This window comes from Parambassis ranga, chromosome 24, assembly GCF_900634625.1.
Source record: "Parambassis ranga chromosome 24, fParRan2.1, whole genome shotgun sequence".
Taxonomy (NCBI): domain Eukaryota; kingdom Metazoa; phylum Chordata; class Actinopteri; family Ambassidae; genus Parambassis; species Parambassis ranga.
Genome location: NC_041043.1, coordinates 1,370,760 through 1,388,440, shown reverse-complemented (window position 1 = coordinate 1,388,440; position 17,681 = coordinate 1,370,760). Strand labels below are relative to the sequence as shown.

The 17,681-nt window shown below is 44.0% G+C and overlaps 1 protein-coding gene across 4 annotated transcripts in view; it reads left to right on the top strand.

Annotated features, from left to right (window-relative positions):
* jag2b (jagged canonical Notch ligand 2b) overlaps positions 1-17,461 on the top strand; it is a 34,931-nt gene extending 17,470 nt beyond the window's left edge. Inside the window, exons 4-26 of one of the 4 annotated variants that reach the window (XM_028397373.1) lie at positions 757-1,014; positions 1,721-1,781; positions 3,581-3,711; positions 5,108-5,227; positions 5,342-5,455; positions 5,586-5,699; positions 7,409-7,522; positions 7,843-7,889; positions 7,980-8,153; positions 10,174-10,336; positions 10,421-10,582; positions 10,654-10,767; positions 10,854-10,967; positions 11,146-11,259; positions 11,766-11,882; positions 12,019-12,046; positions 12,572-12,657; positions 13,615-13,728; positions 13,812-13,927; positions 14,051-14,308; positions 14,391-14,522; positions 14,700-14,850; positions 14,974-17,461. In XM_028397373.1, coding sequence (XP_028253174.1) covers positions 757-1,014; positions 1,721-1,781; positions 3,581-3,711; positions 5,108-5,227; positions 5,342-5,455; positions 5,586-5,699; positions 7,409-7,522; positions 7,843-7,889; positions 7,980-8,153; positions 10,174-10,336; positions 10,421-10,582; positions 10,654-10,767; positions 10,854-10,967; positions 11,146-11,259; positions 11,766-11,882; positions 12,019-12,046; positions 12,572-12,657; positions 13,615-13,728; positions 13,812-13,927; positions 14,051-14,308; positions 14,391-14,522; positions 14,700-14,850; positions 14,974-15,521 — 3,350 coding nt within the window. In that variant the 3' untranslated portion in view covers positions 15,522-17,461. Of the gene's footprint in view, positions 1-756; positions 1,015-1,720; positions 1,782-3,580; positions 3,712-5,107; positions 5,228-5,341; positions 5,456-5,585; positions 5,700-7,408; positions 7,523-7,842; positions 7,890-7,979; positions 8,154-10,173; positions 10,337-10,420; positions 10,583-10,653; positions 10,768-10,853; positions 10,968-11,145; positions 11,260-11,765; positions 11,883-12,018; positions 12,047-12,571; positions 12,658-13,614; positions 13,729-13,811; positions 13,928-14,050; positions 14,309-14,390; positions 14,523-14,699; positions 14,851-14,970 lie in introns of all 4 variants that reach the window. The other 3 variants (XM_028397371.1, XM_028397375.1, XM_028397374.1) reach the window with 3 other exon arrangements.
* Positions 17,462-17,681: the final 220 nt, after the last annotated feature.

Genomic DNA, 17,681 nt, shown 5'->3' with positions numbered 1-17,681 from the left:
TGGCACGGAGACGAGTGTTGCCAACTTGGCATTTCTCCCCAAATCTGGTGACTTTTGGAGACCGATGTGAAAGCATGCATCATTCTGCAGTTACTCAATGAGTGTGCAAAGCTGCCGCTGGTCCCATCGTAGCTTACAGAGTGGGATGTAAAAAAAAAAATACCGGCATCAGTACTGTTAGCTTAGTGTAGTCAGTGGAGTTCAGTCTACTGAACTAGCATGTCATGAGCAACTGATTCTGACTGTGCTTTTAAGACTTTTACCCTGTGTGTGTGTTGACATTGCAAAGCATACATGCTGGCTTAACTGTATGTTCCTACTGGTGTTAATAAATACGTCTGTTACCTGATCAGGAAGGAGATGGAAGTGATTAGATGGCGGTTTCCACAGACCAATGAGCCAAGCATTGAAAAGGAGCCACATGCAGTTGGCAGACGTTGATGTTTCAAATTTCAGAAGGCATGTGTTGTGTCCATCATCTGTTTGTCACCTGGCTGTTGCAGCAGTGAAATGCGTTGCAGCCTGGAGTTTGTTAGTTAGGATTTTGTTTTGTTGTTTTTTTAATGGTAGATGAAGGTAGTATTAGATTACCTTCTCTGTGATTATGGTTCATGGTGGTGGGGCTTGATTATGCTTATATCCTTTGTGCACTGGATTGATATTCATAGTTGTCCCCTCTTATCTCTCTCCTCACATTTTATGATACTGTATATGATTTTCTTGACATGGCTTGTCTTCACCTTGTTCTTATTCCAGATGGGGAGGAGCTGCTGATCGAGCGCAGCTTTCACACTGGCATGATCAATCCTGGTGACCACTGGCAGACCATCCTGCATGACGGGCCGGTAGCTCGGCTCGTGTATCGTATCCGGGTGCGCTGTGATGAGAACTACTACGGCAACAAGTGCAATAAGCTGTGCGTCCCCCGCGACGACTACTTTGGGCACTACCGCTGTGAGCCATCAGGGGCGCAGGTGTGCTTGGATGGCTGGATGGGCCCCGACTGCAGGACAGGTGACAGAAATTAGTCTTTTATACAACTTATAAAATAGTTAATAGTGGATGTTTTCTATGAACAGGATCATATTTTTAATCATCTGGACTATTTTAAGATAGTTATAAAGACATAATTAATGAAAAAGAAACATTAGGGTTTTGTAGTTGCCCTGAGGAGTGCAGAATTAGTTGTTTTTTACAGAATGTTGGTTGTACAAATGGTTATTTTTTTGAGATGCCCCACAAGTCATTCAGAGTGTAATTTTTACTACTTAATTTTTTGAAGACATAGTCTTCCTTCACAAAAGAAATGCACAGCAGCATTAATATGATAAAGTCTGTTGGGTAGAAGTGCAGCAGCACTGGGGTCGGGCTCGTGGGTGGTGTTGCAGCGAGTGGGGGGCCCTCAATAAATCATCCAACTGACCTTAGAAGAGGAGGGGAGTGCAGAGGGGCTGGGTTGTTTTTAAGAGGGGGTTAGTGTTGTACATGCAAGGCTATAAAGTTGTCCTTTACTCGCCCCCAGCCCTGTTCAGGGGCACCATGAATTCTCACGTCTTGTTGCACTTGTTAGAAAGATGGCAGACAAATCAGCTTCTCCATGTTGCTGCCTCCCCTCACCTCCCACTCAATTCACTTCTCTCTGCTAAGCCTGTTTATATGTGATGGAAGAAATGTAATAAATGTTTCGGCATATCTAAATATTGCTCTTTTTCTCTCTCAGCGGTCTGCAAGCAAGGCTGCAACCTGTTACATGGCAGCTGCTCGGTCCCCGGAGAATGCAAGTAAGACTAGTGGGAGTGTTGTGTTTTTCTGCAGGATCTTTGTGTGTGTGTTTGTGTTTCTGTTATCTAGATAAATGATATCCCCTGCTGCTTTATACTTTGCTCATTCTCATTTTATACATGCTAAAATGTGTGAAGAATGATGGATTTTAGATTCCAAACACCTTCACTTGTCCAAGCCTGTTGTCGTTTTTTGTGTCAGCCTTTCCTTCCCTCGTGGGCATCTCCACCTTGGTTCAGAAAAAAAGGGTAACGCTGTGCCTGCCTCTGTATTTTTAGCCGCCCCAAAATCCTCCTCAGAATACCAAGCACCTCATCAACTCTCTGCGGCTCGAACTGGAAGAAAAAGGGACTTGTCGTTGTGTGAATTTGACCACTGCAAACGTGCTGGGAATTGTCAGATCCTCCTCCCTATCCGCATTGCAGTCCTGCTTTTGAAGGGCAAGGGGCAGGCAAGGGAAATGAATATCCCACCGTGTTATGTGCATATCCCAAAGTGGAAATGACAGTTAGATAAAGTGACGTCGAATGTGCCCATAGGTCCGCGTTTCCAGGATGCAGCACATCCTGTTGTCATTTGTATAAACCCTCCTTCTCCCCCTCTCCCACCTGCAGATGGAAAGAGACACTCGCCTCGTGGTATTATGAAAAGAAGGTTTTGGCTGCGAGTCAAATGACGGGGGATGACCAGTTTATTTCTGTGTTATCCCAAACTTATTCATATGAAATGTCAAGTCACAAACAACAGGAAAGGAGGCATGAATAGGAGAGCAGCAGTAAAGAGTCTTCCTGCAGTGGGATGAGTTTAATGATGCCTGAGGTCACGGAAAGCTGGCATTAAATTCTTTGTCATCTCTTTTTATTCCCTTTTATTTCATCATGGTTTTACAGGCTTTGCCCTGTTCGCCACAGGCTTTTAAGAAACACAAAAGCTGGTACATGCCTGTTGTTAGACTGCTGAGGCTTTTTATTAGGCCTGTTCTGACATATTTGTTAAGAAGTGTGACGTGTCAAAAGAATCACTTGGGTATGCAACAAAACACATTGTTACCTACATTTTGCAAACGTTCACATGTCATATTGAAATCCAGTCAGACCTACATGCTTAGGGGGGGTTATTAACTAATAAAAAACTCAGTAAAGAATTTTTTTTTCTTTCAATAGCTTCAAGTGTAAAAGTCTCCCTGCCAAAGTTCTGACAGCGTTATTGCTACATTGCTGTCAAGCCCTCTGAAGCTAATCATATACAGTGGAAGAAGCGTGCCAAGTATTCCCCTCATGCCAGTCTACCCCCCCCCCCCTTCCAAAACCCTGCCTGAGATTTCTGAAGGCCTCGTCTATCTCAGAGAGGCAGCGGTGCCGTCTGCAAGGGACTCGAAATAGCAGTCAATTGACAAGACAGCTGGCTCGACGACACCGCAGCCTTGGAATAGCCAAGTTCTGTCACAGAGCTGCAGAAGCGTGTGCACATATACACAGTAAACACACACACCCGTCTCCAGCCACTTGCTCTCAGAGCTTCCGTGCCACCCTCGTAGCCCCAGACTCTCACCCTAGCATGGGAGCCACTGGAAGTATTCTTAACCCCTCCTGGTCTGGAATGTCACCCTCCACTAAGATTAGTTGGTAAGAGGCCTTCACATGTGTGGATGCAGATACAGCATTAAGTGTGTTTCCACTGCTTGAAAGGTTGCACCCGAGAGACTTGAGACTCTTTCAGTGTTAGACCCTTTATCATTATTTACAATTGGACATAAACATCAGTGTTGGTGAAGAATGATCGTGCCTTTTTTTGACAGGTGTAACTATGGCTGGCAGGGCCAATTCTGTGACGACTGTGTGCTTTATCCTGGATGCGTGCATGGAACCTGCAACCTCCCCTGGCAGTGCAACTGTGAAAGGAACTGGGGTGGCCTGTTGTGTGATAAAGGTGTGTTTTCTTTCTTTTTGTTATTATTTCACCTCCTTCTACGCAAGATGATGACAGAATCCCTGCTCTGCACCACACCTGCAGAAATTAAAAAAGAAAACAGTGGAAAGGCACTGAGATTGTTTTATTACTTACTTTTCCTTTTAGACCAGGTAAAAATGAATATTTTATATTTATCATGAACAGTCAGTCACCAGTTGTTTAGCTCTGCAAATTCCTCTGTCTTGACTGAGACAAGCTTAGACAGAAAAAGACTGGGGAGTTCAGATATGTATGCTCAAAAAAAACGTTACTGCATCACAACAGCTACGGAGACAGCAAATGCCACAATGACATCAATATGTATAGTTAAAGTAATTGTACAAAATGTGGCTGCTGATCCATGAATTGTGGTTCTATTTTTAAAGAGAAGAATATACAAGCATGATAGTTTGTTGTGGCTTGTTTCCGTTTGTGCAGCTTTATATTCAGAGCAGATTCAGTATAAATAAAAGGTGTGACTAATGTTAAAATGACTTGTGACTTGACATTGTTGTTGCTGTATTTAAATGTAACTAGAGAGCAGGGGTAACTAGGCAGTTTTTGCAGTGGAGTCTTATAAATAAACAACATACAATGCTGTTTTAGGAGGACCATCTCAAGGACCATCTCAAGTAAGCCTAAAACATCACCATAATTTTAGATCAAATCATATTTATACTTAATATAATCCACAGCAAATTATCAGCCTGCCTCAGTTTCATAGACACATTATTGGTAATGTAAACCATTGTCTATAAGGTCCGAATTATCGTCACTGCCCATTCTCTGTGGTTGCAGGACAGCAGCTGGATAGTTTTACTGCCTGTGTGATCTGAGCAGCAGCAGGGACACCTGATCCCCTCACATCCCTTCGTCACAGAGGGCTCTTTTGGGGATGAGAATGGGTCCTAAGATCCCCAGTGGAGACAGATCCCTGCTCATTTATTTACAAGCCTTTAGGGTAACCTGGCCTTTAGCCTAAGTCTGAGCTCAGCTTAAAAAAAGATAAAATAATTTTGAGGAAAATGGACAAATGCATGCTGGCTGCTGGCTGTACTATGTCCTGTAAATACAGTAAAATACTGTTATCAGAATGCAGTGCAGCAGAGTGGCTGAGAAAACACTGTGCTTTCTGTCAAAGCGGACAGCTGGTGCTCTGTTAGGAGCGAGGAATCCGGCAAGCTTTCTGGGAACTCCCGGCACCAACAGGATGAGTTGGTGAAACAAGACTGAGGTTCCGTCCAATTAATGAAATCTGACAGCACAAAACAGTTCCTCAGGCAGAAAGCAGAGTTCAGGATTTTGTGTAAAACATTAAACGAGAAGGACCAATATTTGTGTGGTTGATCACTGAATGCCTGCCGTTCCCTTTCAGATCTGAATTACTGCGGTCGCCACCAGCCTTGTGTCAACGGAGGCACCTGCATGAACACCGAACCAGATGAGTACCACTGCGCCTGTCCACAGGGCTACTCTGGAAAGAACTGTGAGATCGGTGAGCAACGCAACAACCCACCTAGCTTATATCACTGTGGTGCATGTGTTTAATAAAAGTGATTGTACCCTTAATTTTTCACCATGTTAACACCCCCCCCTCTCCCCCCTTCAGCCGACCACGCCTGTGTTTCCGGTCCTTGCGCCAACAGTGGTACATGTCATGAGGTTCCTGGAGGGTTTGAGTGCCAGTGTCCACCGGGCTGGGAGGGTCCGACCTGTGCCAACAGTGAGTGGAGACACTAATTTTATGTAAAACTCCTCCTTACAGCTAAATCTTTCACTCAGATTTGTGACACCTCTCTCCCTCTCTTTTAAATATTGCCTTTAATAAGCAGTGAGATTTTGTTTGTCCTCAGATGTGGATGAGTGTGCTTCCAGTCCATGTGCTCAGGGTGGGACCTGCATGGACCTAGAGGATGGCTTTGAGTGTGTCTGCCCCCCACAGTGGGTAGGGAAGACCTGCCAGATAGGTGAGCTTTACACCAATGCTGCTTTTACGCTTGATTTTTTGGCAAAAACTTCATCATGTCTGTCGAGAGAGGTGATATATCTTCTCCTGTTTGTTCCATTTCCTAAAACGCAACACGCACACCATTACTCACTCAGGATAACTGTATTTTTGGATTAAAATTGGCATCCTGCAACCTGAGTCCCATGGCCGGAGTACAAGCCATCAATATCCTGGACGAGCTGGCAGCTGCCCACAGCTCTGCAACCTTTTTTCTCAATGACTTTATGAGCTACTACTGTGTCTATATCCGGCTGTTTGTGTGTCGCTGGCAACTGTGTTCGTTTCTATACCTCTCCCATCCCAAACGGCGGACGTGACCTGTATGAAGCCAGGAAATGTATTACGACCAGTAAACAAAGTTGGTGTGTGTTTGAGGGCAGGAAAGAGATCCCGAGAGTTCAGTGTCATCTTACAGGCTCAGGTCTCAGTTTACAGGCAGCTATAGGCCTCCTGTCTTACCTGGCAATTGGTGTGTGCGTGAAGAGCTTTGGGTTTCGGTGAGAACACAGGTGTGTGTTCGTAGCAGGACTCCCCCCGCGGACTGCCCCCCTCCATCCTTTTGATGGTCTAGAGGTGGTGTTTGTGAGTGAAACTGAGCAGATGAAACACACACAGATTGTTGTCAGTGAAGTGAAGCCATCATGATGAATTTGTGAATACAGGAGTTGGAACATGAACACATTGTAGATTTTTGTTGTGGGGTTGTCCGTCCCTTCTGTCTTATACACAGCTTATGAATTTGGCACACATGTCCACAGGAGAATTGAATAAACTGATTAGATTTTGGTGGTCAAAAGTCACTGTGACATGTTTTTAGCACAACTCAAGAATTCATACACTTAATTATGACATAATTTGATTTAATTGGAGTCATGACAACCAGGAAGGAGGGGCTTCCTGGTTTTCTGGTTCTAGGACAAGCTCATTAGTTGAGGCAGAGGTGTTGCACCATGTGATACGGCTCTATCTGCTGGAATCTGAGACTGAAAATAAATGGACATCATGTGCAGCTTTATCATCTGTTAGTTGTAAAAATTAAGAAATTTTAATGCTGCGGTCTACTAGATCTGCAGCTAGTGATTGTTTGCATTATTGATTGTTGTCCATTAGTCAATGTATACTGGCATTATATGAACAAACCAGTGAAAGTTATACATGTTTCCACACCTATAAGTTACACATGTGTATTCATTGACAAATTGTTCCTGCTATAGAACATAAAATGGGTGTTTGGATGACAACCCACTGTGGTTGTCAGCTTCCTGAGTTCAAAGAAATGATCTTCTCAGCTCAGTGTGGAGAACTTGCCTATCCTTTACAAATAATCATTGGGCTCAGTGAAATAGTCACTAAAAAAATGGAGACCAGTAAACTCATAGAGGCTGGGTGTCTACATACCTTTGGCTATTTAGTGCGTCATGGCAATAAAGTTAGAAAGGTCTCAGCTGACCAGACCTCTCTGTCCATCTCAGGTCTGACCAAACTACTGATCAAGCTGCATTATGGGTAATAGGCAGAAGACTGTAAGGAACTGAAAGTTAATGAAATGATGGAATAATAACACAAAGTTGCAGAGTGTGGTGCCTTTTTTGTGGAGTTTCTGGTGTGTCTCCTATTTCTTTTGCTTGGTTTGTTTCCATTGATGGGCTCTGCCTCCTGCCTTCACAGATGCAAACGAGTGTACAAGAAGGCCCTGTGTGAACGCTTACTCTTGCAAAAATTTGATTGGCGGATATCATTGCAACTGTTTTCGGGGATGGTCTGGACAAAACTGTGACATCAGTCAGTATTTTCTCCTAAAAAGTTTCTGTCCTTCCATTGGCCGCCTCTTCCTCCTCTTCTTCTGGCTTCTATTAGACACGTACTCCTCACTTCCTGGACACAAAGCTTAGGTTTAGTTTAGTGTCACTCACTTTCTCACATTGTGGTAACTCCAATTGAAACTCCAGCTGTAACATGCATGTGCAGTTAGAATCTATTTCAGGTCTGTGGCACTTTTCTTGGCTTCACTAGTTATTTCTGACTTTGCACACCCTGTAGACTTCAACCTTATAGTGGATGAATTCATGCGTTTAATAAGGAAATGTTTCTCATCTTTTCAGACTTGAACAGTTGCCATGGTCAGTGCAGGAATGGGGCGACATGCAAGGTATGGATGTTTTTCACATCACTTTAAAAAAAAGGTGAAACTAGATGAATGTGTGAATGATAGCTTGACTTTTCTCCTTGTCATTCTTAGGAGGCTCCAAGGGGTTACCACTGCCAGTGCCCTCCAGGTTTTGTGGGGACTCACTGTGAAATCCAGAGGAATAAATGTGACAGCAGACCATGCCAGAATGGCGGCCAATGCCACCCGGTGTTGGACAGCTTTGTGTGCGAATGTCCGCCAAAGTTTGCCGGAGAGCTGTGTGAGGTGAGTTCGAGAACAGTAAATATTAAACAAAGATTTTGTCCATGAAGACGCATTTCTGCTCTGTGTGCACAGTGGCACTTGATTCATTCTGACTTTTGAGACTTTGGAGGTGGAGATACTGGATGGAAATGTCATTGTGTCGTTTTTTTTCACTGTCTGATCACTTGTTTGTCTAAAGTGCTTTTGGAAAGTGTGGATGTGTAACACAGGAGCCGCATACAGTATGATCTATGGCGCCTTCAAAAAATGGCTGAATCCCAAGCTTCCTGCTTCTGTGAGTTCCTATGCTCGAAAAGAGAGCTAGAATTTTGACCGGGTAGTGTTGTTTGAAATCTCTCTCACATGTGCACTCATTTGGAAATGATGGCAACATTCCTGTCACAGAACCTTCAGGGAAGAAAAGCGAAGAAATGTGATGGGCAGCACTGTTATATGGTAGTTGATTGCATAATGTGGAACAGAGGACTTTTCCCACTTTAAATTCTCCTGGAAGATTCATAAAGAGGCTAATGATACTGTAAAAACACACAAACTACAATAGCAATTACAAAATTTTTCCATTGCAGACACCCTAATGTGTCAAATCAGACCTGAAAGTTGTATGAGACTGTAATTCATAGTTTGTTTTTGTAGACATTACATATCGGCGTCCTTGCTGCAGCCTTTAAAGCGTGTGTTTGAATGTAGGTTAGCAGTGAGGAAACCGACACTTCTCTACATCTCTGGGGGCCCTGAATGGAGGACATTGCTGGTCAGGAGCCAATCCTGATTTAGCATCTCTACTATAAATATGAGCCTCTCTGAATGAGGTGACGCTGGATTTCTGCCTGCATACTACAGAGCTCTGATGCCTGCTGCGGCACCGTGTACATTCCTGCCCTGCAGTGGGCAAAAAAAATACGCTTCCAGCATCATATTTCACTGATAATCATCTCATTTTAAGACCATAAAATTTGGATTGTGTAATCCAGTTTCTGGTCTAACTCGCACCTTGTGCAGATGATGTGACACATCTCTTGTCGTTACATGAATGTGGTTCTCAGACATGCACCTCTGACCACACACGCAAGAAAAAGTGTCTGGCCCTGACACTTAGAGTAAAATAAACTGTGGTCACAAACTTCACCCACCAGGTTGCCCTCCTCTCACTCCTGAGTTCAGCACCTTAAATGGCAAAAGGGTCCAACCAAGAGTTTATGCACAGTTGGCCTCTGTTTACATAAACTTGAGATTTTCTCTCCAACCTCTGGATTGCAGTGTGTGGAATTAGTAAAAAGGTGTAACCAGCTTCGCTCTGTGTCATACAATTTATCTTTATTATATTCTCCATCGCTCTGCATGTTGGACAAGATTCAATATTTGCCCTCATAATGAATTAGCTGCTTTCGTCTCCGTGATTGTCTCAGAATAATCATGAGAGTGGATTCCCTTGATGAGCTTAGTGAAAGTTTCTGAGGCTTACTTCACTCGTCCACTTACCTTCTGTTTGTTGTGTACTGCAGCTGGGGCCTACCGACACAGACCATTGGTCTGCTTTCTCTGTGCTGATTTGGCTTCACTTTCTGTCTGTGTGAGTGATAGTGCAGTGATTGTGTTTGGAGAGACACTCTAGATGTGCTGTAAAGCCTGCAGCCAAGGCACTACATGCACTGGCTTGATAACAGGAGAAGGTTGTAGCACTTTTTGTGTTTAAATTAGCTTTCAGCCACTGTCCTAAATAAGTATGTGTAAAAAAATAAACAAGGTTTTTTTGACATATGTTAACATGGCAAAATGTTTGTGGAGTACCAATAGCATTTATTTGACTTTCTGGCAGCCACTATTTACACTATTTGAATATAGAGCCATGTTGCTGTTTTTTTGACTTCATCCACTCCCAAAGCTGGCACTGGCCAATTAAATATCAAGTAGGTAGTTTGGTGGGGGCAGGTTGAGTACTGTGTTTCATCCGATAAATGTGAAATTGATTCGACCCAATTAGCATGTTGTCACAATTTCCCTGTCCTTTTCAATACCACAGGTCTCCACCTGGTCCTCTCCAGATGCGTGTGATCCAAACCCATGTGAAAATGAGGCCCAGTGCCACAGCATGGACCAGGACTTCTACTGCGCCTGCCCTGAAGGCTACGAGGGGAAGAAGTGCGAGCGGGTCAAAGAGGACTGTCAGACCAGCACATGTCAAGGTGGCTGAAGTAATCCAGAGTGATGAACCAGTATTGAAGAAAATAAAAGAAGATTCTGATGCATGTTTTTTTTTTATCTTGCAGTGATTGACAGCTGCACTGTTGCCATAGCAACCAATGACTCAGCTGGAATGAAACGCATATCCTCCAACGTCTGTGGCCCTCGAGGGAGCTGCATTAGCCAGCCAGGCGGCAACTTCACCTGCGTCTGTGATCCGGGCTTCAGTGGCATCTACTGTCATGAGAGTAAGTACAGATATCTGACAAATCTTCTATGAGAGCACAAAGTTTTAATTTCTCTTTTCTCACAATTTCAGATATCAACGACTGCATCAGCAGCCCCTGCAGAAATGGCGGCACCTGTATTGACGGCGTGAACTCCTTTCAGTGCTTCTGTCCAGATGGCTGGCAGGGTCAACTGTGTGATCTCAGTAAGTTCATCCCTCTGCTTTCAAAAAAAAAAGTTTTTTAAGGAATTGAATGAAAGACCTGAGTCACTGAGCTCTTCCTCCCTTAGACGTCAATGAATGCAGACACAACCCCTGTAAGAACGGTGGACGCTGCGTTGACCTGGTGAATGACTTCTACTGCAAGTGTGCTGACAACTGGAAGGGCAAGACCTGCCATTCCCGTGAGTGGTGCCGCCTCTGTGTTAACGTGTGTGTTTATGTTCTTAGCCTGCAGTGGCCACAGCTGAACCTCGCTGCACATGTTAACAGGATATCTACACTGTAAGATTAGATTGATTTAGACCTTTTTTTCTGTACTGTCAAATGAAGCTGCTGTTTGTTTTTCTGTATGCTGCCCAGGCGAGAGCCAGTGTGATGACACCACCTGCAGTAATGGGGGCACCTGCTATGACCACGGGGATGCTTTCCGCTGTGCCTGCCCACCTGGCTGGGGGGGGAATACCTGCAACACAGGTGAGACATGCAAATTGTCAGAAAAGCTAATGGTGTCTCGTTGGTAGTTTAATACTAATATTAAACTACCAATGAGGCAGGTATGTAAATGCTTTGTGGAAATATAGCCTCATTAAACCTTGGATTTAAGTGTCTATGTCCATGTATCTGTGTTATTTGTGGACAAATGGCATCTGCCTATGTCTTGCTGTTTCATCAATGTGGTCCGCATTTAAAATTGAAAGTTACTGGAACTACAGTCCTACTTACTAACTGAAATGCAGACACATGGAAAGTGCCTTTTGTTTTGCTTTGCCCTAACTGTAGTGTGTAAATCACCGTGGCTGCATTTGTAGTTGCTAAGAGCCATGACAATAGGAGAAATTAAGTTGCTGTGAGCCTTTTCAGAGCCTTTGTGTTTCAGACAGCATCGTGTTTATCCTAGACACTGTATAGGTGAGGTTAGGAAAACTGCCTACAGAAGCAGTAGAATCATCATCTTTGACTCATCCTTCCTCTTACTGCAGCTAAGAACAGCACATGCGCCTCCAGTCCTTGTTCCAATGGAGGGACGTGTGTGGGTGGAGGAGACACCTTCACCTGCATCTGCAAAGAGGGCTGGGAAGGCCCCACCTGTGCTCAAAGTGAGTCTCCTGCAACGCTTTGGATATTTTCTAACTGGCAGGAAAACACACCGATAAAAGATGTGAAAATAAGAAGAGGTAAATACTGTGCTGTGACTGAACATAAAACGTTTCTTTTTTTTCTTCTCTTTAACAGACATAAACGACTGCAACCCTCATCCGTGGTATGTGACACTTCTATCCTCCCCCCTGCACCTCCCTCATCTCCACACTTCACACAGACCTTGCCGGCTGGCGGGGTGAAGGACCGCTAAAAGCAGTGGAAGTTGTCCTTAAATCAAGCCTCAAAGAGGCATCTCACAGAAGAGGTGGGAGGGAGGGGGTCAGATATTGAATAGGACAGTGAGAGGTGGGAGTTTTCTGGGGAGGACAAGAGTTCCACCTACCCATGGTGAATGGGGTGGTGGAGGAAAAGAGAGGGGGGCATATGTGTCCTTTCTTCCCGTGCGACCTGGGGGGAAGCTCGGTCTTTGAGGAGGAATGGAAGGGAGGCATGATGAGAGGAGGGGAGGGGAGGAACGGGACACACCTATTAGCATCTGAAAGGTGGAGGCTTGTATTGATGAGTCGAATTGAGCCTTGTGACCCCAACCACAACACACACACACACCAAATGATGTACTTTGTCGCAGCTGGAGAGGATGTACAGCATCAACTAATGGTTTTTTATCCCCCCCCCCCCCCCTCAGTTATAATGGAGGGATCTGTGTGGACGGAGTCAACTGGTTTCGGTGTGAGTGCGCTCCTGGGTTTGCTGGGCCAGACTGCAGAATCAGTGAGTGATGACATGTTTTTATTTGATTATACGCATTTTCAGAGCCATGGCAGCAGAGTGTTATTAGGAAAATGGAACTTATAAAAAGGAAATGGACAAGGAGTAGATGGACACTTTGACACATAAATGCAAGCCTAGGACGCCACCCTCTCTCTTTTCTTGGTCCTTTAATGCCTCAGAGGTCAAAGGTCATCCCTCCTCCATACTCACACATTCACACATTCACACGCGGAAGACAAATCACCCAGTGACCCTAAAATTCTTCTTCTCTGCTTCTTTGTTTGGGCCAGATAGCTTTCACCTTTTTTGTCAGCCTCAAATTTGAGATTCCTCATTCAGACTATGTTCATGTGAAATCTTAGTGACAGTAGCTAGAGGTTCCTGCTGATGTTGAAGGTATTATCAAAAATAATAAAAAAAAGATTCATAGATATTAGATATTTATTACAAAACAAATTTGTGTGGAGATGCAGTCACACCAGCATTAGGAACACCACAATTTTGCAGAATCAATCAGATAAATTGAAGAGACACTGCAGGTTTTAAAGGATTTGATAGGATTGAGCCATTTCTCATCTTGTCCTTGTGTTTGCCAAGTTGAACATTGGATCAGAGTGAGCTTTCTTGTTGGCTCCATATTAGGCATCAGTATCAGTTGCCTGAAAAGCTGCCAACAGCGTCTGACTACTGCCAGTGGTTTGTAACAGCCCGGCACTGACAAGCATTGACACAAGAATGGTATATATCCCTGGGAGGACTTCCCAATGGCATCGCCCGAACTGTTCAGTCTGATAGCATCCTTCTAGCAGGATTTGCTTGACACGTGCAGCCTAGCTTGCAGGCCCTGCATCAGCAACCTTCTGGGAAAATTGCGCAGGAAAAAATGTATGTTTAGCATGCCCTTTGCCTTTCTATGGCTTAATTTAAATGTAATTCAGTGCTCTCTTCTCCCTACAGATATAAACGAGTGCCAGTCTTCACCCTGTTCCTACGGTGCCACCTGTGTAGACGAGATCAATGGTTTCCGCTGCATCTGTCCACTTGGAAGAACAGGAGCCCGATGCCAAGAGTGTAAGTGTGTTTATTGATTTAGCCACTCATTTCTGCAGATACTTTGCTACAGAGGTCTAATGTCTCTTTCTACCTGTCTGTAGTCATAGGCATTGGAAGAACTTGCCACTATGCTGGGCTGCAGTTTCCACACGGCAGCCACTGGGAGCAAGAGTGCAACAGCTGCCACTGCATCAACGGCAAAGTGGACTGTACAAAGGTGAGAGGTCAAACATAGACAAAATGGTATTAATGCTTGTCAATAAAATAAACAGTGGGAACCAGTGACAACATTTTTCCCTGTGTTATATATGAAAGTAAATATTTTGACCTTTCACACCAGGTGCTGTGTGGTCGTCGCCCCTGCCGGCTACAGTCATCAGGCCAGGACCAGGGACGGCTGTCCTGCCCAGCTGGACGAGAGTGCCTGGAGCACAACTTCTTCACCTGCTTCTCCCCCCCTTGCCATCAGTGGGGGGTTTGTTCTATGGCAGGACCACCACCTCCACAAGCAACCACTAAGTGTCAGCCAAACAGCGGCCATTTGGACAACAGCTGCGGCCGCATAACACTTGTTTTCAACAGAGACAAAGTACCACCAGTGGGTCTCCATCATGTTTTTTTCTTGTTGCTTCCTGTTCTGGTTATTGTACTGTTGCTGATTTGTGTGTGTGTACGTGCAGGGAACAACAGTGGAGAATATCTGTTTTGAGCTGAGGTACCTTCCTGACACCCGGGGCTTGGCGAAAGACCACAGTCTTCTCCTGCTCTGTGACCTCTCTCATTCAAATCAGGATGCTGTAGAAGTGGCTATAGTAAGTAAAAGATCCGAACCATTGCAGACAAAAGCCAGATGTTTGTGGGTCTTTATTGGGTGTAAAAGAGGGTTTAAGTAGCAGGAGTGACACATCAAATAGGAAGTAAATATTTCAGATGTTGTGAGAAGAACCTTGTCTAATTTTTTTTCCCCTGCTCTTTGGTTCGATTCTTAGTCTTTCCAGCCAGAGGATCTACCTGACCACAGTCTAATCCAGGAGACAGCCAGTGCCATTGTGGGCACTTTGTCTAAGAGACACAACAGCACCATAATGCTGGCAGTCATTGAGGTCAAAGTGGAAACACAGGTCATGCCCCGTGCAGTGGGTGAGTAATAATTAACAAAAGTGTCCCACAAGGTCAGGTCAGAGGTCCCTTTTCAGTTTGTGATCAGTGAGTTGTTTTCACTCCCGCTGATTTTTCTCTACCTTTTATTTCTCATGTCAGCAGATTACCTGGTGCCTCTGCTGTGTGTCGTCTTCAGTTTGCTCTGCCTCTTCTGCATCATTGTATGTGTTTGGTGGACACGCAAACGGAGAAAAGAGCGCGAGAGGAGCGTGAGATCGGCTGCTGACGGCAACGTGAACAACCAGTGGGAACCACTGCGCCTCGTTGTGGGATGTCAGCCGCAGCAGCAGCAGCAGCTGCTGAAGGAAAGCAACAGGGAGGCCGAGCATGAGCGCAAAAAGCTCATGGGCCCCTTCTATCGGACGTGTGATGAGGGGGAGGAGGAGGAGGAGGAGGAGGAGGAGGAGACGGAAGGCGAGTTTGAGCTTGAGGAGGAGTGTGGTGGAGCGGAGGCGGGAAAACAGCTAGTTTATAAGTACTCTAAGACTGCAGTGCAGTCCAGTGGGGGGGTGATCTGTACTCTGCACAGCTCCGGTTCACCCCTCAAAGGGCCCCACCGGACCCCAGGCTACAGCCCCAAAGACAACCGCTGGAAAAATGTCAGTGCTGTCTTGACTGGTCAGAAAGACCTCAGAGACCATTGTGTATAAGAAATCTAAAAGACTCGAAATGCAGAAGCAAAAGAAGCTGCGAGGCAGCGGCTATTCTTAGTTTTGAACTACTTTGGAAAGAAAAAGGCTTTGAGTTTTATTAAGCCATTCTTTGTTTTCACGTTTTTGTCACTGTCACCTGAAGTGATTTTTGATTCAGGAGGCTAGAGCACAGTGAATGTCCTTTTTTTTTTTTTTTTTTTGCTTCTGTTCCCTTTTTTCTTTCATTGTGTACAGAAGGAGTTGAAATGAATCAATATTTCAGGAGGCAAAAGAAGCTATTTTTGTTTATGGATTTGTACCATTTAAGAAAGACTGACTCGTCAAAATGGAGAGGAAAGAAAAAACCTGTATAAAGATTTTTGTTTGTTTACAGATTATGATTTTGTTGAATCGTCAGTGGGCTCCTGTTCAGGGCCTGTGGGGGCAGATACAAAAACAAAAAAAGGACAGTAAAGGAAGGGTTTTTCAAGGGTAGACTGTTCCATCCACAGCGACAGCCCTCCTTTTTGCTGTATCACCTTCCAGCTTTGCCCGCCGATCCACCTGTGGCCATCATGCGCCAGCCTTACCAAAACACTTGGCCTGGAGGGGGAGAGGGGACAGAAACCCCAGTGCCTACTATGTGGCCTTCCATGTTTTTTTTTCTCCAGTCTCTCAGTTGTCTTGGCTGAAAGCTCTTGTCTGAGGATTTTTGCAGTATTTGAGTTGGTAGCAAGTGCCTTTCTAAGAGCTGTGTTCAGGCTCCGAGTCGCGCTGCCCAGTTTGACCTCCTTGTTCTCAAATCTCAAAGGGATAAGTGTACATTTAGAGTTCAATTTCACAGCAACGCCATTTAAGGTATTTGATCAAAACAGAAATGAATACTCTGTGTGTATATATATATGTAAATACTAAAGGAGTCGCTGTGTATATTTGAAATAAGTAACTTAAAGTCACACATTTTTATTATTATTGTTATTATTATTTTTATTTTTTTTACAATGCCATTCCTTTTATTTATGCCACTCAAAATAGGCAGGTTTTATAACACTCCCACAGAGTCCCACAGTTATGAACCTTTACAATGAGGTACCACCTATGAAGGAATTTCTGAAGGGTTTATAAATGGTTTGTCATGTCATCGTTTTGTTTTTGTAGCTAATCTTTTTTCTTAGTAAAGCAAATCAGTGACATTTGTCACAACATGGATTTATAATTTTGATGGAAATCAGCCTATATGTGGTTTCAGTGTTTTTGTTACCAAATCCAAGAGAAGTTATTTGTAGTTTAACGACAAATAATTACCAATGCTTTATTTTTTTTACCTAAATTTCAAGTTACCTTTGTGACCACTCAATCCAGTCAATTCTGACTACTCAATTCAGGGGCATGGTTTTCATAGGTTGTGTCCTTTCAAGGAGCGTGTTTTTTTTGTAGAAAATGCCCTTTCTCAAGAGCGACGCACAAGAAGGACCTATTCTTGACAGGGCAAGAGGCTTAGCCTTTGTAAAATATGTCCTTCAAAAGATGCAGCTGTGTGTCAATCAGGACTTTATCCTTCGCATGCATTCTACAGAGAAATGGTCTTCAGAGTAAACTTTAGATACTGCATCCTCTGGAGGAGAGAGGCTTCTGAAAGATGCAGCTTTATTCTTGAAAGTCACGGCCCTCATATCCTTTATTGGCCACAACCTTGCAAGACGTGGACTTCATAGACCATGTCCTTTGGAGGATGCAGCCATGTTTTACCTCGGGATGGCCTTTGTAGGCTGCCTCAAAACAAGGCGGCATACACAGGCCACACTTTCTTAGACGGTGAAGGACGCACCAACCATTGACAGGATTGGTGAATTTGGTCACCAGCTTTCTCAAGCTGTCACCTAGCTGCTTTTTCCATAGTTAATTTGATCTTCTTAATGTATCGCTGCTTTTGCTTAGTAAAGATTTAGTTTAAAAAAGAAAAAAGGAAAAAAGAAGTTTCTGGTTTAAACTTTAAACTTTAAAAGTTGCCAACATTCAAGCCTTAAAATGTTTTGAACCATTTTTAAACCCATCACAAACCCCTTTTATTTCAGGTGCCTTAATGTAACAAGTAATGCATTATTTGTGTTTATCATCTTTTTATGTTGTTGGTTTGTTTTCACTATTAAGGAACCATTTAAAAACATTGTGTGGTGT